The sequence below is a fragment of the Jaculus jaculus genome, chromosome 6 (genome assembly GCF_020740685.1).
Source record: "Jaculus jaculus isolate mJacJac1 chromosome 6, mJacJac1.mat.Y.cur, whole genome shotgun sequence".
Lineage (NCBI taxonomy): Eukaryota > Metazoa > Chordata > Mammalia > Rodentia > Dipodidae > Jaculus > Jaculus jaculus.
The window spans coordinates 158077332-158103169 of NC_059107.1; the positions used below are offsets into that span (position 1 = coordinate 158077332).

Genomic DNA, 25838 nt, shown 5'->3' on the forward strand with positions numbered 1-25838 from the left:
CCTCCAGCCACTACAAATGAACTCCAGATGCATGTACCACCTTGTGCATCTGGCTTATGTGGGACCTGGAGAATTGAAACTAGGTCCTTAGGTTTTGCAGGCATGTGCCTTAACTGCTAAGCCATCTCTCCAGCCCCCTTTATAAAATTATTTATTTATTTTATTTAGTTTTGAGAGAGAGAGGGAGGGAGATTGGGCACACCAGGGCCTTCAGCTGCTGCAAACGAACTCTAGATGCATGTGCCACCTTGTGCATCTGGCTTACATGGGAATCACACCTGGGTCCTTTGGCTTTGCAGGCAAGCACCTTAACCTTTAAGCCATCTCTCTAGCCCATGAGTATTTTAAAAAATATTTAAAACATGAACCTGGCGTGGTGGCACGTGCCTTTAATCCCAGCACGCAGGAGGCAGAGGTAGGAGGATTGCTGTGAGTTTGAGGCCACCCTGAGACTCCATAGTGAATTCCAGGTCAGCCTGGGCTGGAGTGAGACTCTACCTTGAAAAACCAAATAAATAAATAAATAAATAAAACACCTAAATATTAATTTTTTAAAAAATTTAATTGCAAGCAGAGAATGAGGGAGAGAGAGAGAATAGGGAATGGCCACGCCAGGGCATCTTGCCACTGCTAATGAATTCCAGGCACATGCACCACTTTGTGCATCTAGCTTTATTTACATGGGTGCTGGGATTTGAACCCAGGCCATCAGGCTTTGCAAGCAGGTGCCTTTAACAGCTGAGCCATCTCTCCAGCCCTGTACTTTACCTTTTGCACAGCTGGGTTTATTTATTTTTAGTCTTTTTGAGATAAGGCCTCAATCTAGCTCAGGCAGAACTGGATCTCACTCTATAGTTCCAGGCTGGCCTTGAACTCACATAATCCTCCTACTTCTGCCTCCCAAGTGCTGGGTTCAACAGGGTGTTTGTTTGTTTTGATGTAGGGTCTCACTGTAGCTCAGGCTGACCTAGAATTCACTCTGTAGTCTCAGGGTGGTGTCAAACTCATGGTGATCCTCCTATCTCTGCCTCCCGAGTGCGGGGATTAAAAGTGTGCGCCACCATGCCCGGCTTCTTTTTTTGGTGTTTTGAAGTAGGGTCTCACTCTAGCCCAGGCTGACCTAGAATTCACTTGGTATTCTCAGGATGGCCTTGAACTCACGAAGATCCTCCTACCTCTGCCTCCCCCGTACCCATGTGCCACCCCATACCCGGCTTGATTCTCTAAGTCCCTAGTGCTGGGATTAAAGGTGTGCATCACCATGCCTGATTTAGCAAGCTTCTTTTTTAAAAATGTATTTTTAAAAAATATATATTTGAGAGAGAGAGAGAGAAAGAGGTAGAGAGAGAGAGTGAGAGAGAGAGAGAGAATGTGCACACCAGGGCCTCCAGCTACTACAAACAAACTTCAGATGCATGCGCTCCCTTGTGCATCTGGCTTACATGGGTGCTGGGGAATCAAACCAGGGTCCTTTGGCTTTGCAGGCAAACGCCTTAACCACTAAGCCGTCTTTTCCAGCCCCAGGCTTGTTTTAAAATATATTTTTTATTTATATATTTGCAAGCAGAGAGAGAGAGAGAGATTGAGAGAGAGAGAGAGAGAGGAGACAGAGAAAATGGGCGCTCCCAAACCTCCAGCTGCTGCAAATGGACTCCAAATGCATGTGCCGCTTTGTACATCTGGTTTACCTGGGTGCTGGGGAATCCAACCAAGTTAGGCTTTGCAGGCAAACGTCACTTTCACATAAGGGAGAACTAGGAGAAGCTGCGATGAGTTCAGGTGGCTCCGATGTTTTTGTCTGTTGTCCTGGGCTCAGGCAGGCAGCATTTTGTCAACCTGGAAGTAAGCACAGGATCACTTCTTCTCCAAAGCAGATTAAGGAGCAATTTGCTGAAGAGAGCAGGGCTTAGGTCACAAACCCCAGGCCCCCCACTGTGAGGTTTACCACAGCTTCCTTCAGCCACCGGCTATAGACAGTCAGCACCTCTGGGAGCTGCAAGGTCAAGTGCAGAGCCTGCGCCACAGTGTGGACCAGCTGCAGAACCCCCTCTTACTCTGCATTCCATTCAGGAAATCCACTGCCGTTCTCCAGGGTTCCCGTCAGGAGGCAGAGGTAGGAGGATTGCCATCTTCATCTTTTGTTGGCCAGTCAGAAGAATAAAGTGGGAATGTGATAAAATCACTGTCCCAGAATCTTCCAAAGTCACGACGATGGCTGTTGTGGTACTTTGAACAGATGGCCCCCAATATATTCAGTGTTTTGTTAGTTCGTAGTCTGCATCTACAGCCACCTGGCTGGAGGCAGTGTCACTGGGTGGATCTTAAGGTGTGGTGATGGGTTTGAGATTTCAATCTAAGGATATGCAAAATGTGCCTACCTGGAGTTCCTGAAGTGTGCTGTGCTGTGTGGCTTTAGGCTGGAGGGATGGCTTAGCAGTTAAGGCGTTTGCCTGCGAAGCCTCAGAACCTCAGTTTGATTCCCCAGGACCTATGTAAGCCAGATGCACAAGGGGGCACACGTGTCTGGAGTTTGTTTGCAGTGGCTGAAGGCCCTGGCACAACCATTCTATCTGCCTCTCTCTCTCTCGCTCAAATAAATTAATATATTTACAAAAATCACATATAGGTGAGAGCATGCAGTTTTTGTCTTTCTGGGCCTGCCTGGTTTATTTCACTTAGCAGATTGTCCTCCAGGTCCTGCAGCTGACAGAACTTCCCTGCTTTTAAGGCTGTTGGCATACATGTGTCGTGTATATGTGTTTATTCATTCAGCTGTTGATAGACAATTAGATTCACTCCATAGCTTGTCCATTGTCAGCAGTGCCGCTGTAAATTCCAGGGCGCAGGTATCTCTCTGGAATGCTAATGCCCCCTTTCCTTTGAATAGATGTCCATCAGTGGGGTTGCTGGGCCATATGGTAATTCTATCTTTTTTATTTTTTTTTCTTTTTGAGGTAGGGGTTCACTCCAGCCTGACCTGGAATTCACTATGTAGTCTCAGGTGGCCTTGAACTCATGGCAATCCTCCTACCTCTGCCTCCTGAGTGCTAGGAATAAAGGCATGTGCCACCACACCCGGCTGTTTTTTTATTAGTATTTTTTAAAATTTTTTGTTCATTTTTAGTTATTTATTTGAGAGTGACACACAGAGAGAGAAAGGGGCAGATAGAGAGAGAGAGAATGGGCACGCCAGGGCTTCCAGCCACTGCAAATGAACTCCAGATGCATGTGCCCTCTTGTGCATCTGGCTAACATGGGTTCTGGAGAATCGAGCCTTGAACTGGGGTCCTTAGGCTTCACAGGCAAGCGCTTAACCACTAAGCCATCTCTCCAGCCCTAGTTTTATTATTATTTATTTATTTGAGACACACAGAGAGAGAAGGGCCTGCTAGGGCCTCTAACCACTACAAATGAACTCGACACATATGCCACTGTGTGCATCTGGCCTATGTACTGGGGAATTGAACCTGGGTCCTTTGGCTTTGTAGGCACCTTAACCACAAAGCCATAACTCAGGGCGATCCTCCTACCTCTGCCTCCCAAGTACTGCGGTTAGCTCTCACTTGTTTTTCTCGAGGTAGGGTCTTGCTCTAGCCCAGGCTGACCTGGAATTCACTCTGTAGTCTCAGGGTGGCCTTGAACTCACGGTGATCCTCCTACCTCTGCCTCCCAAGTGCTGAGATTAAAGGCGTGGGTCAGCATGCTTGGGCCTAATTCTGTCTTTTGTTTATTGAGGGATGTGGCCTCACCTTTTGAGCTGGGATTCACACTCATCCTGAGGTGCTTCCCAGCCACATACAAGGCAGGGCTGTGGTATAGGTGCACACCTGACCTTGGACCACTTGACTCTAGAACTTCCCACTTGACTGACAGCAGTCTTGTCAGGCCTGGTCACAGAGTCCATGGCCCCTTCCCTGCTTGCTTCCCTTCCTTTATTCCCAGGGCCCCCGCCATGTACTGTGCACTGCTCCACCCCAGCCTCTGCTCCCAGAAAACCCATCCCGTGGTACCCCACTTCAGCCTTCACACGCGGATACTAGCGTTCCTAGTTGTTTCAAGGATTAATAACAACACGGGGTCAACTTGCTGGTCTCCTCTTACCTAGTTGTTCTTTCAAGTCCCCTTCCTTCCTTTCTACTTTCCTTCCTTCATTTCCTTTTCTTTCTTTTCATGAACTGATGAGCTTAATTAAGTTTACTCCAAGGAGCATAGGTGAGGGGCTGCTTACAGCGAGCATGGGCAATTTACCAGTGGCTACACTGAAGAAATTCTCTCTTTTTCTTAGCAACCAGTAACAGCCTGCCGATCGTTAGGGAAGGGTGGGGCCTCCTTAGCCCTCTCCCTCTACAGGGGAATGTTGATGGGCTCAATCTGGTACAGGTATGGTGCAGGTGACTACAATTGCTGAGCACAAGGTTGCAATGGTGACATCATGCCCAGAAGACAGTGTTCCTTAACATTCCACCCCTTTTTCTCTGGCTCTTATATTCTTTTGTCCTCAAATCTACTTTCTACCTTCATCTACCCCATTCTGGGTCCTGGGAGGATGATTCTTAAGGACAATATCAACAAGCAAAAATCAGAAGACGCTGGGGTGTGGTGGCTCATGCCTTTAATCACAGTACATCGGGAGGCAGAGGTAGGAGGATCGCTGTGAGTTCAAGGCCACCCTGAGAATACAGAGAGAATTCCAGGTCGGCCTGGGCTAGAGAGAGACCCTACCTCGAAAAACCAAAAAAAATAAAATAAGATAAAAATCAGAGGGCAAAGGGATGAAGTCAGGTTAGTATCCCTCTGGTCTCATTCCTGCTGTATTTCTACGGTTGTTAAATGTGAGCTGTTTGTTCTTTGGGGGCTCTTAGCCGCCGCGCTAGGAAGAGAAATGGCATCCAGGGGTTGCGAGCCCCAGATGCTGCTGCAACATCCTCCGTGGACCAGGCCCCCCGCCTCCCCCCACCCCCCGACACTTTAGGTATGCTGAACCCTTTGCAACAGGCCCTTGATTAAACTCTCCTCCGCTTCCTGTTCGAGTCTGTGGTTTCCTTCCGACACCCTGATTGATCCGATCAATAAGCATCCTTTCACCCGCTGCCAGTGCCAGTGCCAGTGCCAGGCACCGGAAAGCTCCCGGGCAGCTCCCGCCCTCGCCGGCGCCCGCCCGACGATCCTCGGGGACCGGGGGGAGGCTCAGTGCACGTGAGCGCGGGCCGCTCGAGCTCCATCGCACGGCGCCTCCCGGGTGGAGATCTTCGGGTCCCGGAGCCCGCGCAGCGCGGTCCGGACGCGAGGGGCGACTTCCAGCGGCCCGTTCGTGGACGGCGCGTGTGTGCAGCTCCCGAGCACAGACAGCGCGAAGAGGGAGGATCGGGAAAACAGCCGGGTCGCCAGCGAAGCCTGTGCAGCCGCGCATCTGCGCCTCTGACCATCGGTGGAGCAGACTCCACCGCCCACCTCCCTAGACCCCTTCCTCCCTCCCCCACGGCAGCCATCCGTGCTGCAAACTCCTGCCCACCCAGCCCCCCCGCCCCCCGGGGGAGCAGGCTCGTCAGGGTGCAAAATTGGCCGGGTGGTACCGTATGACCTCAATTTAATGGCTGATAATTCACAGCCAGAGAATGAAAAGGAAGCTTCAGATGGAGACAGCCCCAAGGATGACTCAAAGCCAACCACACTCCTTCCTATGCACAGTTCACAGGACAAGCAATTACAATGGCTCCTGATCAACAGCTCACCCTGAAGGGAATTTATACGCATATCACTGAAACAATTACCCATGCGATAGGACTGTGGACAAGGGCGCTGGCTGAATTCAGTTCGCCACCATCTCTCTCCGAACCGTCATTTCATCAAAGTGCCACGTTCCCAGGGAGGACCAGGCAAAGGCTCCTTCTAGAGGACGGACCCTTGCCTCCCAGAGCAAGCTGGTAGAGCAGGCTTTTAGAAAGAGCCTAGGGGTGGGCCTTGCTTTAGAATGACCGCTCTCCTCTAGGAGCACCCCGGCCTCTCTCAACCATGCAGGGGTGCTGTCTGCAAGTCTGTCAAGGGAAAGTTCCTGGCACCCCTGGAACCTGAGCCTGCCACCTCACAACCCAACTTGCTGTCATCCAGGAGGCACGATTTGCCCAGAGTGCACCAGGGTCACCTTCTCTCTAGTCAACCCATCTTAATCACCGTCCAGCGGCAGCTACCCGTCCCCAGCACTTAAGCCTGTCACCTTTACTGTTGCAACTCCAGTGACCACCTCCACCTCCAAGCCACGGGTCGTGCAAACGGTCCATGTCGTCCACCAGATACCAGAAGTGTCAGTCACTAGTGTGGCTGGACTGGCCCCAGCAAACACATACACAGTTGCTGGACAGGCTGTGGTTGCTCTGGCCACAGTTCCGGCCGCCTCCTAAGGCAGAACCACAAGAAAATGGTGATCACAGAGGAGTCAACGCAGCAAGTCTTCTCCACGTGTTGGCAACTCATGTGTCAGCCTCCACATCCCTGCCCACAAAGTGCCTGGGTGGTGATCAGGCAGAGCAGCCAGAGCTCAAGAGAATCAAAGCAGAAGACTGCGAGAGCTTTGCGACTGTCCTGAGCGTGGACGGCCACCCACAGCTGTGAGGGACAAGGGGATCCAGAACTTGCTGCTGGGAGAACTTTTCTCACTGTAGACATCAACTCTGTGGTGCCAAAAGGAGGCTGCCTCTCACTGAAGCAGGGGTGCAATGCTCTTGGTGGGTGAAGGGCTCTGTGGTTGGACTTCACCTCTCAGCACGGCATACATGAACCCAGGTGGCCTTAAAACTCCTTCAAGTCAGAAGTCACACTTGGACAGACCCACAGTAGCAACCCTAGTTCTGGAGGTGGTGTTTCCCACAGGGTGCTGGCTGTGCTGCTGCCTGTGGGCTTGGCTCAGCTTTTACAAGTGAGAACTCCAGGTCCTGAGGGACCAAGCCTTCTGTGAGGACATGCAATCACAGCTGGGCTCTCCAGGGGCAGGGCTGGAGCCACCCACTACCCTCACCGGCCCCTAGGCTACAGCTGAGAGACAAGACAGTATTTTGTTGTTCTTATGTGCAATAAGAATACTTTGAGGTGTATTTTCTTTACAGAGTAAGGGGGTCTTTGACATTTCACATCACTCCATTTCTACTATGGAAGTTTTGCAGTCACAGGACCTTTCCTGTGGACTTACTTGGGGAAAATAACACCATTCTCTTTGTTTCTGTGGTTTGTTTCCTTCCCAAGGGATGGTTTGCACTGGTCTGTCCGGCAGTGTTCAGGTGGCACTCCTTTAATTTCTGTGTTAGAACAGTTGCCTGATGAATGAAACCCACCCCATGTCAGTGTGGGGGGTGGCCGGGGCCAAGACTGCACTGATCCGTGAGGCCCAGAAGCAGAGGGGTTGGAGGGATAGCCAGGAGCCTCCAAGCTGCACGTACCTGTTCTTACTTGCCGGTTTTTGTTGTCTTTTTTTTTATTTGAGAGTGACAGACAGAGAGAGAAAGAAGCAGATAGAGAGAGAGAGAGGATGGGCATGCCAGGGCCTCCAGCCACTGCAAATGAAGTCCAGACACATGCGCCCCCTTGTGCATCTGGCTAACGTGGGTCCTGGGGAATCGAGCCTCGAACCGGGGTCCTTAGGCTCCACAGGCAAGTGCTTAACCGCTAAGCCATCTCTCCAGCCCCGTTGTCTGTCTTTTTATGTTGACTTTGTCCCTGGCATAATTTCCCACTCCAGTAAAACGAGTCTCCTAAGTATTGTGTATGCTTAAAGCGACAGAACTCTACCTTCCTCCTCGGGGAAAACACCCACACTTTTGTCACATACTATTTCAGACCAAAGCCACAGATCTCTTTACGGTCCCTGTGATGTCTTAGTGATTGGCACTGGCTTCCAGCATTGTCTGACCCGCTGTCTGCATGGCGAACTCGTGGTGGGAGTTGTAGATGAGAAACTGCCAGCTCACTGGGTACTCTTGGAAGCAAGACCCTGTGGCTAAGCACCATGAGCTCCCAGGCCTCCCTGGCCTTTCAGAATGAGGCTGACTTCTCTCTACAACACATGGAATTGAGAGGGAAGGAAACAAGGGCGAGGAGAGGTAGGAGACTGGCAGCCCCGGCCCACACTCCTCAGGAGCACCACTTGCCTTTCTAGAGTGTTCCAGGGTTAGGGCTAAACAGCAAGCGGAGAGGGCTTTAGCCTTATTGTGAGTTTTATTTTTAGTGTCATCATCATAATATTATTTATTTAAATGTAGTTAGTTTGGTATTTAATTTTTTTTAAGAGAGGGGGAACAAAACCCCTGTATTTTCCTGGTAGAATGAAATGGCTCAGAATGGTATATTTAGGCAATTTAAAAACCATTTTTTACATAAAGAGCAAATATGATAAGTCTGTTCTTTTGTGTGTCATCCCTAGTCTGGAGCTGTCACAAGTTACTGCAGAAGACGTGTGTTAAAATTATGGAGTTACTACACACTAGCTGTACTTATAAACTCAGCCACTTAAAAAATAAAGGTGAGATATCATGTGAGAGAAAGAAAGAAAGAAAGAAAGAAAGAAAGAAAGGAAGGAAGGAAGGAAGGAAGGAAGGAAGGAAGGAAGGAAGGAAGGGAGAAAGAAAGAGAGAAAGAAAGAAAGAAAGAAAGAAAGAAAGAAAGAAAGAAAGAAAGAAAGAAAGAAAGGGGCTGGAGAGATGGCTTAGCGGTTAAGCGCTTGCCTGTGAAGCCTAAGGACCCCGGTTCGAGGCTCGGTTCCCCAGGTCCCACGTTAGCCAGATGCACAAGGGGGCGCACGCGTCTGGAGTTCGTTTGCAGAGGCTGGAAGTCCTGGCGCACCCATTCTCTCTCTCCCTCTATCTGTCTTTCTCTCTGTGTCTGTCACTCTCAAATAAATAAATAAATAAATAATTTAAAAATAAAAAAAGAAAGAAAGAAAGAAAGAAAGGAAGTTAGTTCAGGGAAAGCCAAAGAGACAATTCCTTCTTGTCATCTTCTTTGTAAGAACCAGGGCATCTTTGCCAAATGCTCCCACTTTAGCACCATTCTCTTCAGCTGTCATTGGTGGGCAGGAATGGGTCACAGTGTGCCTCAGTTCCCCCCCCCCAAAAAAAAGAGCCAGAGACAAAGGAGTGTGTGGGATACCTTACTGAGAAGTGTGATCCAAGGAGTCAGGGATGAGAGAGGCATGCACAGGGAAGCTGGAGCAACAACAAAAGGATTTCCAGTTGGCACCACAGCAGGTGACCAGTTACTGTATCCCATGGGACTACTGAGTGGCCATAGGAAATGTGCCCTGTGGCCATACGTCCTGGTGACCTTTGCCTTACACCGGGTGAGAACACACCCAGCAGAGTGTTCGCACACACCGCTTGCCTCGTGCTTGTGCATTTGGGGTTCCTGTGTTCCACATCGCATCAGCAACCGAGAACAGCCAGGGCCGAGGGTGGCTCGGAGACCCAGCAGTACCAGCAGGCCTTGCTCTCGCTGGACTCGGCTGGGGACTGTGCAGAAGGGTTGCTGCGGAGTCAGAACATGAGTTACAAGTGGGCCGGGCGTGGTGGTGCGCGCCTTTAATCCCAGCACTCGGGAGGCAGAGGTAGGAGGATTGCCATGAGTTCGAGGCCACCCTGAGACTCCATAGTGAATTCCAGGTCAGCCTGCGCTAGAGCGAGACCCTACCTTGAAAAACAAAACAAAACAACAACAACAAAAATAGAAGCAGCTGGGCGGTGGGCTGGGGACATGTCTCAGCGGTTAAAGGCACTTGCCTTCAAAGCCTGCATCCCAGGTTTGTGCACCCCCTTGTGTGCATGTGCAATATTATTACACACTTGCATCATTGTGCATCTGTCTTACATGGGACCTGGAGATTCAGACATGAGTTCTTAGGCTTCGCAGGCAACTGCTAAGCCATCTTTCCAGCCCAGTGTTCACCTTTCTGTATCCTCCTCTGAAAGCCAAAATGTTAAACCCTACCACCCTTCCCAGCTGCCCTGGATGCTCAGTCCTGGTATAAAATCCTGCAGTCAGCCTCCATCGTGTTGCAAGTGTGGACAATAGCAGGGTTGCCTCACTTTCAGAACCCCGTTTTCGTAAGCCCCTAAATCCTTTTGTGAATAAGTTACATGGCCTTGTCTGGGTTTGAAGTCTGGATGTGATGTCTTGTTTCCTGACTGGCTTGCTTGTTATTATCTATCCCTCCCGAGTAAAGTTTAAGCTCCTTGATATCAGACACATACATGTTTGTCTTTGCTGTGCCCACATAGTCAAGCAAGGTGGCTGGTACACAGTAAGTGCTCAGTCATGGCTTGCTGGCTGACTAGGTGCCCTTAAGCCCCTGAAAACCTCAGCCCCCATCCCTTGCTAACACAGAGCAGCTGCCCTGGTACAGAATTTATGCTAGGATTCAAACGAGAGTTACAGCTTGTGAGAGGGCACGGGTGGGTCCTCTTCAAATATGCCCCCTCCACTTCCTCTCATTGCTTTTGGTCCAATGGCTGAGAGCAGATCTCAGTGTAGCCAGAAAGGGAAAGACAGTCTCTGCTTATATGGCCTGGAAGAACAAAAGGGAACTCCTGGGGGAGTAAGTCTTGAGGGTGCTTGGTCATGGCATAAATCAAAAATTGAAAAGAGAGTTTCTTAAAAAAAAAAAAAAGAAAGAAAGAAAAAGAGAGAGAGAGAGAGAAAAGGAAGAAAAATGGTTGGAGAAATGGCTTAGTGGTTAAAGCGCTTGCCTAAAAAGCCTAAGGACCCATGTTTGACTCCCCAGATCCCACAAATTGACACATATGCAAAGTTGCATATGCATGCGTCGGGAGTTTTAGTACAGTGGCTGGAGGCCCTGGCATATCAATTCTCTTACTCTCTATTAAAATTAACAAAGGCCAGTCTGTTGGGCTTGCCTAAACAAAAACAAGGTCAAGTGTGGTGATTCACATCTTTAATCCCAGCACTCAGGAGGCAGAGGCAGAGGTGAGGTATGGAGGATTGCAGTGAGTTCAAGGCCATCCTGAGACTACATAGTGAATTCCAGGTCAGCCTGGGCTACAGCGAGGCCCCACACCAAAAAAAAAAAAAAAAAAAAAAGAGAGAGAGAGAGAGAGAGATTGAGAGACCAAAAGAAAAAAAATCCACGTATGCTGCCACATGCCTTTAATCTTAGCATTGAGGGCTGGAGAGATGGCTTAGCAGTTAAGGCGCTTGCCTGGGAAGGCTAGGGATCCATATTCGACTCTCCAGATCCCATGTTAGCCAGATGCATGAAGGTGAGGCAAGTGCAAGGTCGCACATGCCCACTAGGTGGCGCAAGCATCTGGAGTTCTATTGCAGTGGCTGAGGCCCTGGTGTGCCAATTCTCTCTTGCTCTCATTCTAAAATAAAAAATAAAAATAAATAAATCCTAGCACTGAGGTAGAAGTAGGAGGATTGCTATGAGTTTGAGGCCAGCCTGAGACTACAGAGTGAATCCCAGGTCAGCCTGGGCTAGAGCAAGACCCAACTATGAAAAAAGGGGGGGGGCTGGAGGGATGACTTAGCAGTTAAGGCATTTGCCTGCAAATTCAAAGGACCCAGGTTCAACTCCCCAGGACCCATGTAAACCAGATGCACAAGGGGGAGCATGCGTCTGGAGTTCGTTTGCAGTGGCTGGAGCACTGGTGTGCCCATTCTCTCTCTCTCTCCCTCTTTCTCTGTCAAATAAATAAAAATAAAATATAAAGGCATGTGCCACCATGTGTAACTTAAAAAGAGAGAGAGACAGAGAGAGAGTTTCTTGACAGGGAAACTCTTCCGTAACATGGGATGTAACATCTTGGAAGGAAACCTAGAGCCAGTGCTATCTACTTCTCAGAAAGCTATAGAAAGTAATCTGCTGTACTAATATGGAGATACTGGAACTGCCTTGGCAGGATTTGGGGGGAACTTGAGTGGGTTTGGGGGTATTATACATAGTTTTGTTTTGTTTTTGAGACAGAGTCTCATGTAGCCTAGGTTGGCTTTGAATTCACTATGTAGCCTAGGGTGATATTGAATTTCTAATCCTCTTGCCTCCACCTCCCAAGCACTGGGATTACAAGCATCTGCCATTATGCCCAGTGTGACGTGCTGGAGCTCAAACGCAGGGCTTCATGAAATCTAAGCAAGCACTCTACAAACTGCTACATCTCCAGCCCATATGAACCAGTTGACCACTTAACTTTATTTTATTTTATTTATTTATTTATTTATTTATTTTTTGAGGTAGGGTTTCACTGGAGCTCAGGCTGACCTGGAATTCACTATGTAGTCTTAGGTGGCCTTGAGCTCATGGCGGTCCTTCTACCTCTGCCTCCCAAATGCTGGGATTAAAGGCGTGTGCCATCACGCCCATCTCTTAATTTTTAAAAAATATTTGATTTTTATTTATTTATTTGAGAGAGGGAAAGAAGCAGAGAGAGAGAGAGAGAGAGAGAGAGAGAGAGAGAGAGAGAGAGAATGGGCATGCCAGGGCTTCTAGCCACTGCAAACGAACTCCAGACACATGTGCCACCTGTGTGTCTGGCTTATGTGGGTACTGGAGAATCCAACCAAGGTCCTTTGGCTTTGCAGGCAAGTGCCTTAACCACTAAGCTATCTCTCCAGCCCCTTAATTTTTATTTATTTATTTATTTATTTTGAGGTAGGGTCTTGCTCTAGCCCAGGCTGACCTGGATTTCACTACGTAGTCTCTGGGTGGCCTTAAACTCACGGTGGTCCTCCTACCTCTGCCTCCCAAGTAGTGGGATTAAAGTTGTGTACCACCATACGTGATTTAATTAATTAATTTATTTATTTATTAGAGACAGAGAGAGAGAGAGAGAATGGGTGTGCCAGGGCCTCTAGCCACTGCAAATGAACTCCAGATGCATGCGCTAGCATGTGCATCTGGCTTACGTGGGACCTGGAAAATCAAATGGGGGTCCTTAGGCTTCGCAGGCATGTATCTTAATGGCTAAACCACCTCTCCAGCCTCCGGTTTAATTCTTTAAAATTTATTTATTTATTTATTTATTTGAGAGAAAGAAAGTGTGTGTGTGGGCAGGGGCAGAGGGGGCAGGAGAATGGGAGTGCCAGGGCCTCTAGCCACTGCAAGAGAACTCCAGACGCATGAGCCACCTTGTGCCATCTGGCTTATATGGATAGCGAAAAATCAAACCTGGGTCCTTAGGCTTCACCAGCAAGCATCTTAACCACTAAGCCATCTCTCCAGCCCTTTACTTTTTTTTTTTGTTTTTGTTTTCGTGGTAAGTTTCCCCCTCTGGCCCAGGCTAACCTGAAATTCATGATGTAATCTCAGGGTAGCCTCAAACTCAAGCCAATCCGTCTACCTCTGCTTTCTGAGTGCTGGGATTAATTGGCCATTTTAGCTTGTGGCGGTACGTGTGTGTGTGTGTGTGTGTGTGTGTGTGTGTGTGTGTGTGTGGCGGGAGGGGGTGATGGGGACGGCACGCAGGCCTTGCACACGCCAGACAAGCCCTCCCCCACCGAGCTGCACCTCCAGCCCCTTAACCACTTGTAAGTGTCCAACTCAGCAGCATTAGGTACGTTCAGGTGATTTTTCTTAGTCGTTAAAGGCACCGCTTGCAAAGTCCATTCACTGTTGTGCAAGCATTTCTCCTGTTCATTTCGAGAACTTTTCTATCATTGCAAGCAGAAACTCTGCACCCAGTAAACAGCAGCTCTCTCTGCTTGCCCCTTCCTTTTAGCCTCTGGTACTTGGTAGAGTTTTGAGAAGGAAGTCAGCACACTCAGCGAGGTGAAATGCTAGAATGGGGTTTGTTCTGTAGACCAGACAACACACCCACACCCGCGGAGGCCTCCAGGGAAGCCGGACATGGTCGCCTGTAGCTTTAACCTCAGCACTGAGCAGTAGGGACAGGAGAGAATCACTGGGGCTTCCTGGTAAGCCAGCCTAATGAAAACAAAACAAAACAAAAACAACAGGAGCTCCGCGTTCAGTGAAGGCTGTTTCAGGGAAATAAGGCGGAAAAACAAGAGAGAATGCCTGGCAGTTTCCTCCGGCCCCTGTTGTGTGTGTGTGTGCGCACACGCTCATGGAACGCACACATCTATCTGTACACACACGCGCACGTGCACACACACATACACAGTGGAGGAACTGTAGTGGCTGGTAGGGATGATCTACTTTGCTTCACATGAACAAGTAGGCATGCTGGGCTGGAGGGATGGCTTAGCCCTTAAGGCGTTTGCCTGCAAAACCAAAGGATCCCCGTTAGACTCTTCAGGACCCATGTAAGCCAGATGCATAAGGGGGTGCACATATCTGGAGTTCATCTGCAGTGGCTGGAGGCCCTGGCGTGCCCATTCTCCCCCTCCACCCCCTCTCTGCCTCTTTCTCTCTCTCTCTCCCTCTCTTGGAAAAAAAAAAATATATATCATATACCCTGGAACTCAGGGGAATGACAGGCACGTCTCTGTTGCTTATGTAGCACTAAATGAGGTTTAACAGACAGTGTGGCTGCCAGGGACTCAGACCCTGGGTCTGGGCCTGGTGTGGTGACAACTCTTGCTAGTGAACGTCCTGGAAGAACGCCTCTGCTGAGAACTCACCCGTGCCTGTGCCCTCGGAGGCACTCTCTGGGGGCTCCTTCTCTTAGGCTCTGACAATTGTCTCTGAGAGTCCCCGGTCAACCCTCAAAGATCTCAGAGCATTTAGGAGAAGAAAATCGGTCCGCAGTGACCCTGTGCATGGTTGTGACCTGGATCACCTCGGAGGGCCAGGCAAGGACTCAGCAGCCCACCATCTAGCCAGCGAGATGTTCCAAAGCCCCCAGGACGCAGGGAAGGTCTAGGGTGACTTCCAGTGTGCAGGGCCCAAGTGTACCACAGTCCAGGCTCCCAAGGGCCAAGTACTGGGAGCCGTGCGCTGGCTCCTGCCACATGGTCCAGCACCCCCAAAGAAGGGAGTCCTCTGGCTCTCCCCCTTATTCTTTTGCAGAGATTTGGATCCTCACGCAAGGCTAGCAGCAGTCCCCCCATGAGCACCGGAGACAGTCCCAAAAGCCAGTGGGAACTCCCTTCCCCATGGGGCTGCTTGAGCCCAGCCCCTGGGCTCTGCAGGCAGTCAGGAGTGGGAGCCTCAGCCGGGACTGAAGAGGTTAACGTGCATCTGCCTCCGAATGTTAATGTGTCTAGGTGATGTCAGTAAGAGCTGGGGAAGGAGGGAGTGGGGCGAGCAGTTGGGCTCCGAGGCAGCCAGGCAGCCAGGCGCAGGAATCAAGGACCCCCTTCCCGCACTGCAGGGCTCAGGCTCCGGGACAGGGCGGCGGCGGGCGCCCGCGGCTGCCGCAGCCTGCGTGGGTGGACACGGGAGCTCAACTCCGGGGAGCAGGCGACCTGCATCGGCTGCATGGATCTGCAAAGCTCGCTGCTGCCCACTGGCCCCAACGCCAGCAGCAACACCTCCGATGGGCCGGATAACCTCACCTCCGCCGGTGAGTGGAGTTGGAGGGCAGTCCTCTCCCCTCCGGGATGGGGTGTGTGGGGGGGGTGGTTAGGAAATGGGAAGGTTTCACCCCCACCCCACCCTTAGCCAAACTGCTCAGGAAACTTTGTTTTATAGTTCTTGGGAGCAAGAGCTGCAGGCGGCTTTGCCTGGAGGGGAAAGGAGACAGAAGGGAGCCGGGGTAGAAGGGGCAGCACCAGAAATGTGGACAGAGGCACGTTCCGAAGTGACAAGGGATGATGGCCAGGCGTGAGGCAGGCTGGGGAAGGCTTGCTGATGAGCTCCAAATGTGCTTTTACGGGGGGAGGGGGAAAAAAAAAAAAGAATCGTGCTAAAAAAGCAAAGAGGGCGAAGCTAGAGGGATGTGGAGGCTAGGGAGAGCTCATTCATTCGCTGCCACTGCGGGCTCCTTCGGTCCTCGGGCTGGGCGGTCAGGGTCCGATTTGCCCTTGCTGTGAGCCCCCCCTGACAGAGGCTGCTGGAAGCAATGGGCTTCACAGAGCAGGAGGGGATTAACTTTTTCTGGTGAATTAGGTTTTCTGACATTTGCAGAATTGCAATGCCCTGGGATTCTAGCTTTGAAGGAAAAGGGAAGGAAGGAAAGGTTTGTGTGCAGAAAAATTCTCGAGCTCCTGAGCTGTAACCCAGCTTCAGTCTGGGCTCTAGTAGGGAAGCCCCAGGCTAAGGAGATAGAGTCCAAGGAAATTCCCACAGGAAGCCTGGACTGAGCAGGGCTGCGGAGCTGGGGCCCCTCCTCCCCCATGCTGGCAAGAAACCGCTATAAGACAGTCACCTACAGAGATGCCCAAGAGTCAGGACACACACTGCAGCTCTCTGTGAAATGATAACAGCACTGCACTGCAAACAAGGAAAGAAACACACACACACACACACACACACACTCCCATGTCCTTCTAGCTTTCTTTCTTTCTTTCTTTTTTTTGAGGTAGGGTCTTGCTCTATCTAGTCCAGGCTGACCTGGAATTCACTATGTAGTCTCAGGCTGGCCTCAAACTCACAGTGACCCTCCTACCTTTGCCTCCCCAGTGCTGGGACTAAAGGCGTGAACCACCAAACCCGGCTCTTCTAGATTTTTTTTTTTTTGGATCGATTTTCCCCACCATTCCCAGGAATGGAGAGTTATTCTCAGCAGACAGCTAGGGGTTTTGACTAGGTGTCCCAAGAGTACATGAATGAGGCAAGAGATCCAGTCTTTCAATGAACAGGTGGCTCTGGGTAGAAACAATGGAGGTGGTCAAGGAGACACGATCAGCAATAGTAGGGGGAGTGAAGATGGTGAGAGAGAATTCCAGATGCATGGTGACCACAGGCCGAAATAGTAGAGAGCATGAAGGGGAAGCTAGAGTGTCCCTGGAGGGGGCTGGAGAGATGGCTTAGTGGTTAAGGCTCTTGCCTGTGAAGCCAAAGGACCCAGGTTTGGATTCCCCAGGACCCACATAAGCCAGATGCACAAGGTGGTGCATGCATCTGGAGTTCGTTTGTAGTGGCAGAAGGTGCTGGCGTGCCCGTTCTCTCTCTGCTTGTAAATGAAATATTAAGGAAAAAAAAAAAAGAGAGAGAGTGTTACTGGCGGCAGAGTGGGACAGCAGGTTGTCAGATCCTAGAGCAGAGGGCATGTCACACTTGCTCTTTCTGTCCTCAGGGTCACCTCCACGCACAGGGAGCGTCTCCTACATCAACATTATTATGCCTTCTGTGTTCGGCACCATCTGCCTCCTGGGCATTGTGGGAAACTCCACAGTCATCTTTGCAGTGGTGAAGAAGGCCAAGTTACACTGGTGCAGCAACGTCCCTGACATCTTCATCATCAACCTCTCTGTGGCGGATCTCCTTTTCCTCCTGGGCATGCCCTTCATGATCCACCAGCTCATGGGCAACGGGGTCTGGCATTTTGGGGAGACCATGTGTACCCTCATCACAGCCATGGATGCCAATAGTCAGTTTACCAGCACCTACATCCTGACTGCGATGGCCATTGACCGCTACATGGCCACCGTCCACCCCATCTCTTCCACCAAGTTCCGGAAGCCATCCGTGGCCACCCTGGTGATCTGTCTCCTGTGGGCCCTGTCTTTCATCAGCATCACCCCTGTGTGGCTCTATGCCAGGCTCATCCCATTCCCAGGGGGTGCTGTGGGCTGTGGCATCCGCCTGCCCAACCCAGATACTGACCTGTATTGGTTTACCCTGTACCAGTTTTTTCTGGCCTTTGCCCTGCCCTTTGTGGTCATCACAGCTGCATATGTGAGAATCCTGCAGCGTATGACGTCCTCGGTGGCCCCAGCTTCTCAACGCAGCATCAGGCTACGGACAAAGAGGGTGACCCGTACGGCCATTGCCATCTGCCTGGTCTTCTTTGTGTGCTGGGCGCCCTACTACGTGCTTCAGTTGACCCAGTTGTCCATCAGCCGCCCAACCCTGACGTTTGTCTACCTGTATAATGCAGCCATCAGCCTGGGCTACGCCAACAGCTGCCTCAACCCCTTCGTGTACATTGTGCTCTGTGAGACCTTCCGCAAACGCTTGGTCCTTTCCGTGAAGCCAGCAGCTCAGGGCCAGCTGCGCACTGTCAGCAACGCCCAGACGGCTGACGAGGAAAGGACAGAAAGCAAAGGCACCTGACGTTTTCCCTGCCACCTCCAAGTCAGGTCACCACATCCAGCTGAGGGGAGAGATGCTGAGACCAACCCCAGGCTCTCCTGGGGGATTGGCATGGAAGCTGGAGGGTGATGGGCTATTACAATTACATTCCACTGGGCCCACAAATTACTGGGAAGCTTGGAACCAGGTTGGGGGGGGGTGGGCTTCAGACATCAGAAATTCCTTCTGTAAAACGGAAGCAGAGCAAGAAGAGGTTGGTTTGACCGTTTTGCTGAGGCCTGTATCTGTTAGCTCCCCTAAACCTTCCCCCCCCCCCCCAGGGAACACGTTGAAGGCTGCTAGCTGGTTTTGTTGAAAATCAGACAGGGCCAGGAGTTGGGCGGCTGGGGTCAGATTGCCCAGGTGGCACTGCCCAAAAGCTCTCTCCCATTTCTCAAGGCGGCGTTTCTCCCAAGCTGCTGGGTGGTGAGAAGTGAAGCACCCTGTCTCGGTTTCAGCATCCCATGTTGATTCCCCTGCATTCCCCAAGGGATGCATGCTTGTATTGTATTGGGGGTGGGGCAGTCAGCCCACAGGAGTGAAAGCCCAGTTTGTGGAAAGATCTAATAACTGAGAACGACATGGCAACCTGGGGTGGAGGTGGGGATTTGGAAACTAACACGAGGGCAGGGAGCTTTCGCAGCTGCCGGCACGTTTTGTCTTCGCGGGGCACACTCGCCAGCCAGGGGCTGGTCCAGAGTAAGCGCTCATATGTTCTGCATGCACAGGGGTCCCTCTGGCACTTGATGTGTTGGCATCAGCCTTTTGCTCCAGCCTCTTCCTCCCCCCCAATCAAGACAAATAAAAGAAAATCTCCACCCACACCACTCTGGAGGCTCCTGTGTAAATTGCTTGGGCTCTGGGGGTGGGGTGAGTCGTATCCAAGGGAAGAGGGGGTCAACTGGACTGTGGCATTTGCATCTCGGTTCGGGATGCATTTTAGGGGGCCTGAAGTAGGGGGATCTGTTTTTTCTAAACCCTCAGGGAGGATTCGGTGGCATCAATGGAATTACTGTGAATTCATTAGACCGCTTCTGCGCTGGTTGTGGGAACTCAGCTTTCCTGTCATCTCTCTTGTCATTAATGCTGACCCCCTCAGGCCCCAAGTTCTCCTCTCCGCAGCCCTCTCAACCCGCCCCCATCCCACCCCCAGTCACCAGCCGCAGGGCCGCTCCTTGGGACCATGTGAGCTTGTCTCTGGCCGCTGCAGCTGAGCTCTGCGGGGCGCCCGAGTAGATAACAAGTCAGGCCACTGGGCGGCAGCCCCGGCTGCCGTTTCTGAGCTCTGCCATCAAGAGGGAGCCAGAAGCTAAAGTCCTCAGCACGCTACCTGGCAGACACTAATGAGACAGTCAGTGGGTGCGACTGTCTAGAAGCATCCTCGAGGCCATTCCTCTTCCCATTGGTCATTTTTCCCTGCAGAGTTGCAGCTGTAGCTGCTTAGAAAGCTTCTGAATGGGACTGGAGAGGTGGCTCATTGGTTGAAGGTACTTGCTTGCAAAGCACAACAACCCAGGTTTGATTCCCCAGTACCCACATAAAAGCCAGGCACAGGAAGTGGCCCATGTGTGTGGAAGCTTGTTTTCAGGAGTTCCTGACATGCCTATTCTCTCTCTTTCAAATAATAGAAAAGGAAAGGAAAGGAAAGGAAAGGAAAGGAAAGGAAAGGAAAGGAAAGGAAAGGAAAGGAAAGGAAAGGAAAGGAAAGGAAAGGAAAGGAAAAGATAAGAAAGATAAGACAAGAAAGCTCCTGGGCAGCCTCCCTAGGCCCTGGACAGCTCTTTTCAGCATCCTCGCTAGTGGTAGTATTTTCTGACCAGCAATTCACTCTCCTTCCTAAGAGGAGGGCCTCCAGTCACCACAAGTAAGCTCCAAGTCTAGTTCAGATACATATCCAGTGGAAGAAAGAAACGTGTTTTTTGTTTTGTTTTGTTTTTAGCCCAAGCTGACCTGGAATTCACTCTGTAGTGTCAGGGTGGCCTGGAACTCATGTTGATCCTCCTACCTCTGGCTCCCAAGTGCTGGGATTAAAGGCGTGCACCACCACGCCTGGCGCATGCTCTCTCTCTCTTTTTAAAAGTTTATTCACTTATTTATTTGCATGCAGAGAGAGACAGACACAGAGAGAGAATGGGGGCACCAGGACCTCTTGCCGCTGGAAATGAACTCCAGATGCATGTGCCACTTTGTGCATCTGGCTTTACGTGGGCACTGGGGAATTGAACCCAGGTCATTAGGCTCTGCAGACAAGTGCCTTAAGCACTAAACCATCTCTCCAGCCCCAGAAAAGGATTCTCAGGAGAAGACGGATGAGGTTGTGCCTGCCTGTAACCCCAGCACTAAGGAGGCCGAGGCAGGGGAATCAGGAGTTCAAGGCCAGCACGAACTACATAGTGAGACCCTAAAAATAAGTAAACTTAAAATGAATAAAAAGGGAAACAAAGAAAAGATTCATAGGGAAGCCTTAAGGCAAATCCAAGGAGACCCAGCTCCAGTGGAGAACACCTAGCTTGCCTGTTCGGAGGTTTCCCCATGCCCTTCACTTTCACAGCTCCAGATCTCCAAGGAGGAATCTGAGAGCAGAAACAGGAGAGACGGCCTGGCCTCAGGAATGCATGTGACCGAGCTGACAGGTCGCATGGAAGGAGTCCCGAGTAGCTTCCATCTTCAAGCCATCAAACCACAGGGAGGAGACTGAAATCCCGGAAGCAAAGCGGGCTTAGAGCGAGTGGGCAGCGATGGATGTGGGGCCAGAGGCTGGGTAGGAATCTAGAGTCGGGGGACAGGAGACAGAGGCAGCAGAGAGGCTGAAAGAGGTGGTGGCATGAAACCAGGGGTGGGGGAGCTGTCATCCACAAGTATCCCCCCAGCCTCACCAGTGGCTGGGGAGATGTCACCCTGGAGGTGTCACTGGATCAGAGTAACTCGGTGCAGGCTGCGGTGGTGGCACATGCCCATGATTTCAGCACTAAAGTAGGCCGAGACAAGAGGATCCCAAGTCTGAGGCCAGCTTGACCTCTAATAGTAAGTATTGAAAAAGAAGATTGGGGGCGGGGGGAAGAGGAGGAAGAGAAGAAGAAACAGAAGGAAGGGGGGGGGGGAAGAGAGAGAGAGAGAGAGAGAGAGCATAAGCACGTGTAATATGCACTATGCAAAGGTCAGGGTTGGGCTACTGGGGGGACATCTTCCTGACATTACAGGTAGGAATGGGGGATCTTGAGGAGAACTAATGGAAGATCCCAGGAATGAGAGGAACTTTTCTTTTTCCTTTCTTTCTTTCTTTCTTTCTTTCTTTCTTTCTTTCTTTCTTTCTTTCTTTCTTCCTTTCTTCCTTCTCTCTCTCTCTCTCTCTCTCTCTCTCTCCCTCTTTTTTTTTTTTTCGAGGTAGGATCTCACTGCAGCCCAGGCTGACCTGGAATTCACTATGTAGTGTCAGGGTGGCCTCGAACTCACGCCCTGCTTACGAATGGAACTTTTCTGTCTTCATTCTACCTCCCACCGGGGATGTGGCAAGCCTGAGCTGTGAGGGTTGGGGACACATTGAGAAAGTTCCAGAAGGAAGTGAAGATTGCAGAGGATTTCTTTGTTCCATTTTCCACTTTGCACATCTAATAAATAGTTTCTGCCATGGCAACCGTCCAATAATCTCCCCAAACCTAGTGAGCACTTCTATATTTTTCCCCCCAAGGAGATATCTCCTGTCAGACCATGAGCACCACCTTCCGCGGTAGAGGAATTCCACAGCCAAGGTCGCGACCTCAGAGGCCCGTACAGAAGCTGCTCTGCAAAGGAACAGCACGCAATGCAAGACCAAGCAAAGGGGACCAGCACCTATTTCTGATTGTTCTCTGCATCATCTTTATGAGTGTGCTTAGCATGTGTAGTGTGGTATGACGTGGTGTACATGTGTGGAATGCTCACGGGCAAGAGGAGAACGTCAGGCGTTCTTCCTGTGTTCCTTGAGACGGAGTCTCTCTCTGAACGCTGAGCTGCAGTGTTGATAGGCCCAGTGATTCTCTGCTCTTCACAGGGCGGCGGTTACAGATGTGTATCACCACGCTTAGCTGTTTACATGGGTCCCGGAGAATTGAGCTCAGCCCCTGCACCTCCCCGCCAGGACTTCATGTTTACAGCAAGTGCCCTCACCCACTCAGCCATCTCCCCAGCACATTAAATATGTTCATGTTATCATGTGGCCATCATCACGTCCACTTTTAGAACTCTCATCTTAAACTAAAACTCCAGTTAAGCCTCTGGCTCCTGGAAACCATCATTCTTCTTTCTATGAATTTGACCTTTGTAGGCAATCTCAACAGATTGGACTTTTACTAAAAAGAGAGAGAGAGAAAGAGAGAAAATTGGTGCACTAGGGTATCCAGCCACCATAAATGAACTCCAGATGTTTGCGCCACCTTGTGCATCAGGCTTACGTGGGACCTGGAAAGGCAAACATGGGTCCTTAGGCTTTGCCCACAAGTGCCTTAACTGCTAAATCATCTCTCCAGCCCAAATTTGACCATTCTGAGTACTTCTTACAAATGGGCTAGGCAATATTTGTCTTTTTGTGAATGGAGTATTTACTTCTCTTTGCAGAGTGTCCTTGTTGCAGTCAGCTTCAGGCTGCTGGGGTGAGCCTCCAAACCAGACCCAGCTTAGGGGAGGAATGGGATTTATTTTGGGCTTACATATCCAGGGGAAGTTCCATAATGGCAGAAGAAGCTGGCTCCCTTTCACAGGTCCATACAGAGAGAAAAGCCTCCACCAGCACAACTAGCAAGCAAGCACCAAAACCAACAAGAAGACAACAGGAACCCAGGCAGAACGCACTCTGCGTACCAAAGCTGGAATTCAGATCTGCTTCCCGGCGACATGCCCCACCCCCATAGCAGGAGTCTGCCTACTAGGGGCAGCAGCTGCAAACTCAATTTTAATAACACCTGAGTCTATTGGGGGTCGTAGATTCAAACTACCACAGTCCTCAAGGTTCATCTATATTGCTACCTTTTTAAGGCTGAGTAGTGTTCTTTTTAAAAATATATATATTCCTGTTTATTTTTATTTATTTATTTGAGAGCAACAGAGAGAGAGAAGAGAGAGAGAGAGAGAGAGAGAGAGAGAGAGACAGAAAGAGAGAGAGAATGGGCACATCAGGGCCTCCAGCCACTGCAAATGAACTCCAGATGCATGCACCATCTTGTGCATTTGGTTTACATGGGTCCTGGGGAATCAAGCCTCAAACTGGGGTCCTTAGGCTTCACAGGCAAGCGCTTAATCATTAAGCCATATCTCCAGCCCCAAGGCTGAATAATATTCTATTGCATGTATATACCATATTGTGTTTACATCCTGTTTTTTTTTTTCTTTTCTTTTTTGCTGTTGTTGTTATTCTTGTTTCTTCTTTTTTTGGTGTTTTATAGGCAGGGTCTCACCCTAGTCTAGACTGACCTAGCACTCACTCTGTAGCCTGAGGCTGGTCTCATACTCAAGGTTATCCTCCTGCCTCAGCCTCCCAAGTGCTGGGACTAAAGGCATATGCCACCATGCCCTTGTCCCTATCTATAGTTATTGATGGACACTTGGGTTGCATTGTTATTTGCCTTTAATGTGTCTATGAACATTGGTGCGTTAATTATTCAAGTCTCTGCTTTCAATTCCTTTGAGTATGTACCCAGAAGTGAAACTGCTGGATCATATGGTAATTCTATGTTTAACATTTTGAGCGACTGCCAAACTATTTTCTACAACCGCCGCACTGTTCCGTGTTCTCACCAGCAGCATACGGGCTTCCAACTTCTCCACATCCTCACAACACCTGCTTTGCTTCTTCTTTTCCTCCTGTTCTTCTTCCCCCATTTTCTCATCTTCCTCCTCTTCCTTCTCCTCCTGATGCTGCAAATGAAGCCCAGACATTTGCAACACTTTTTATGTCTTGTGGGTAGCTTGGGAATTAAACCCTGGCTTTAAAAATATAAATACTGACTTTTTTTAAACAGTTGCACACATACACCCCTCTCCTGGCCCCAATTCTGCTGAGGCTCTTTGGTGGGGTTACTGGTATTCACTGTGTGGAAGTCTCTGCAGGGATGGGGGAAACATGGTATCTCAGAAGATTCCCACCTACCTGGAGGCTCTTCCAATCTTTTTTTTTTAATTCTTAAAAATATTTAAAAATTTTAATTATTATTATTATTTTCAAGGTAGAATCTTACTCTAGCCCAGGCTGACCTGGAATTCACTATGTAGTATCAGGGTGGCTTCCAACTCATGGCGATCCTCCTACCTCTGCCTCCTGAGTGCTGGGATTAACAGCATGCTGTACCACGCCCAACTAATTTTTAAATTATTTTTATTTATTTATTTGAGAGAGAGAGAGGGGAGGGGAGAAATAGGCAGGGGGGCGGGGAATGGGCACTCCAGGTCCTCCAGTCACTGCAAATAACTTCAGATACGTGCGCCCCCTTATGCATCTGTCTTATGTGGATCCTGGGGAATCAAACCTGGATCCTTTGGCTTTGCAGGCAAGCACCCTAACCACTAAGCCATCTCTCTTCTGATCTTTCTGCCCCCTCTTCCGTGATGTTCCCTGGGCGTAGGTGGGCAAGATAAAGATCTGAATTACTGTTGCTTTTTCTGTAGATTCTGGATCTCTGTTTTTATGATGTTTATGAGGTCTGAGTGACCATAAACACTGGCTTTTTATTTATTTGAGAGAGAGAGAGAGAGAATGGGCAAACACCAGAGCCTCCAGCCACTGCAAATGAACTCCAGATGCATGTGCCACCTTGGACATCTGGATTATGTGGGTCCTGGGGAATCAAACGTGAGTCCTCTGGCTTTGCAGGCAAGATGTCTTAACCACTAAGCCATCTCTCCAGCTCCCAACCCTGGCTTAAAAATGGTTTTGTTTTTTTTTTTAATTTATTTGAGAGAGAGGCCTCCTGCCACTGCAAACAAACTCCAGATGCATGTGCCACTTAGTGCATCTGGCTTTATGGGGGTACTGGTGGATCGAACCTGAGCAGTCAGGTTTCATAAACAAACACTTTTAAACATTGAGCCATCTCTCCAGCCCTAAACCCTGGATTTTTACATCATGTGGGTGGCTTGAGAACTGAATCCTGCTCTGTCTGGCAGGCTTTGAAAGCAAGTGCCTCTAACCACTGAGCCATCTTTCCAGCAACTGGCCTTGTACACTTAAATAAAACCTGTGTGAATGGTAGAAACAGTCTCATTGATGTCCAGGCTTGCTTTTCCTGGTGATGCTGAGCAGTATTTGCGAGCATAGGTGTTTTGGGGAACCTAATCTTAGACGCCTTTGTCCATTTTTAATAGCACACAAAGAATTGTATTCTTTGTCCAATTTCAAAATTTTTTTTATTTTGAGAGAGAGAGACAGAGAGAGGAAGAAAGAGGCAGACAGAGAGAGAGGGAGAGAGAGAGAGAGAGAGAGAGAGAGAGAGAGAGAGAGAGGGAGGGAGAGAATGGGTGCGCCAGGACCTTTCAGCCATTGGAAACGAACGCCAGACGCATGCGCCCCTTTGTGGGCATGTGTGACATTGCATGCTTGCGTCACTGTGCATCTGGCTACGTGGACCTGGAGATTTGAACAAGCATTCTTAGGCTTTGCAGACAAGTGACTAAATGGCTAAGCAATCTTTCCAGTCCTCTTTGTCCATTTTTTAATTGAGTTGTTCTTTTGCTA

The 25838-nt window shown here is 49.9% G+C and overlaps 1 protein-coding gene and 1 pseudogene across 1 annotated transcript; both read left to right on the forward strand.

Moving 5' to 3' along the window:
- Positions 1-4354: 4354 nt before the first annotated feature.
- LOC101609621 lies at positions 4355-6659 on the forward strand (annotated as a pseudogene).
- Positions 6660-15221: 8562 nt separating this feature from the next.
- Positions 15222-18944, forward strand: Mchr1 (melanin concentrating hormone receptor 1). Its single transcript, XM_004650335.2, has 2 exons — positions 15222-15464; positions 17139-18944. The coding sequence occupies exons 1-2, from the start codon at positions 15380-15382 to the stop codon at positions 18116-18118; spliced, it is 1065 nt and encodes a 354-aa protein (XP_004650392.1). The 5' UTR covers positions 15222-15379; the 3' UTR covers positions 18119-18944.
- Positions 18945-25838: the final 6894 nt, after the last annotated feature.

Bases quoted from the DNA above. Each gene is read 5' to 3' on its own strand.
- Mchr1 (XM_004650335.2), top strand. From the start codon at position 15,380: ATGGATCTGCAAAGCTCGCTGCTGCCCACTGGCCCCAACGCCAGCAGC. The intron at 15,465-17,138 runs GTGAGTGGAGTT...TTCTGTCCTCAG, and splicing joins GGATAACCTCACCTCCGCCG to GGTCACCTCCACGCACAGGG.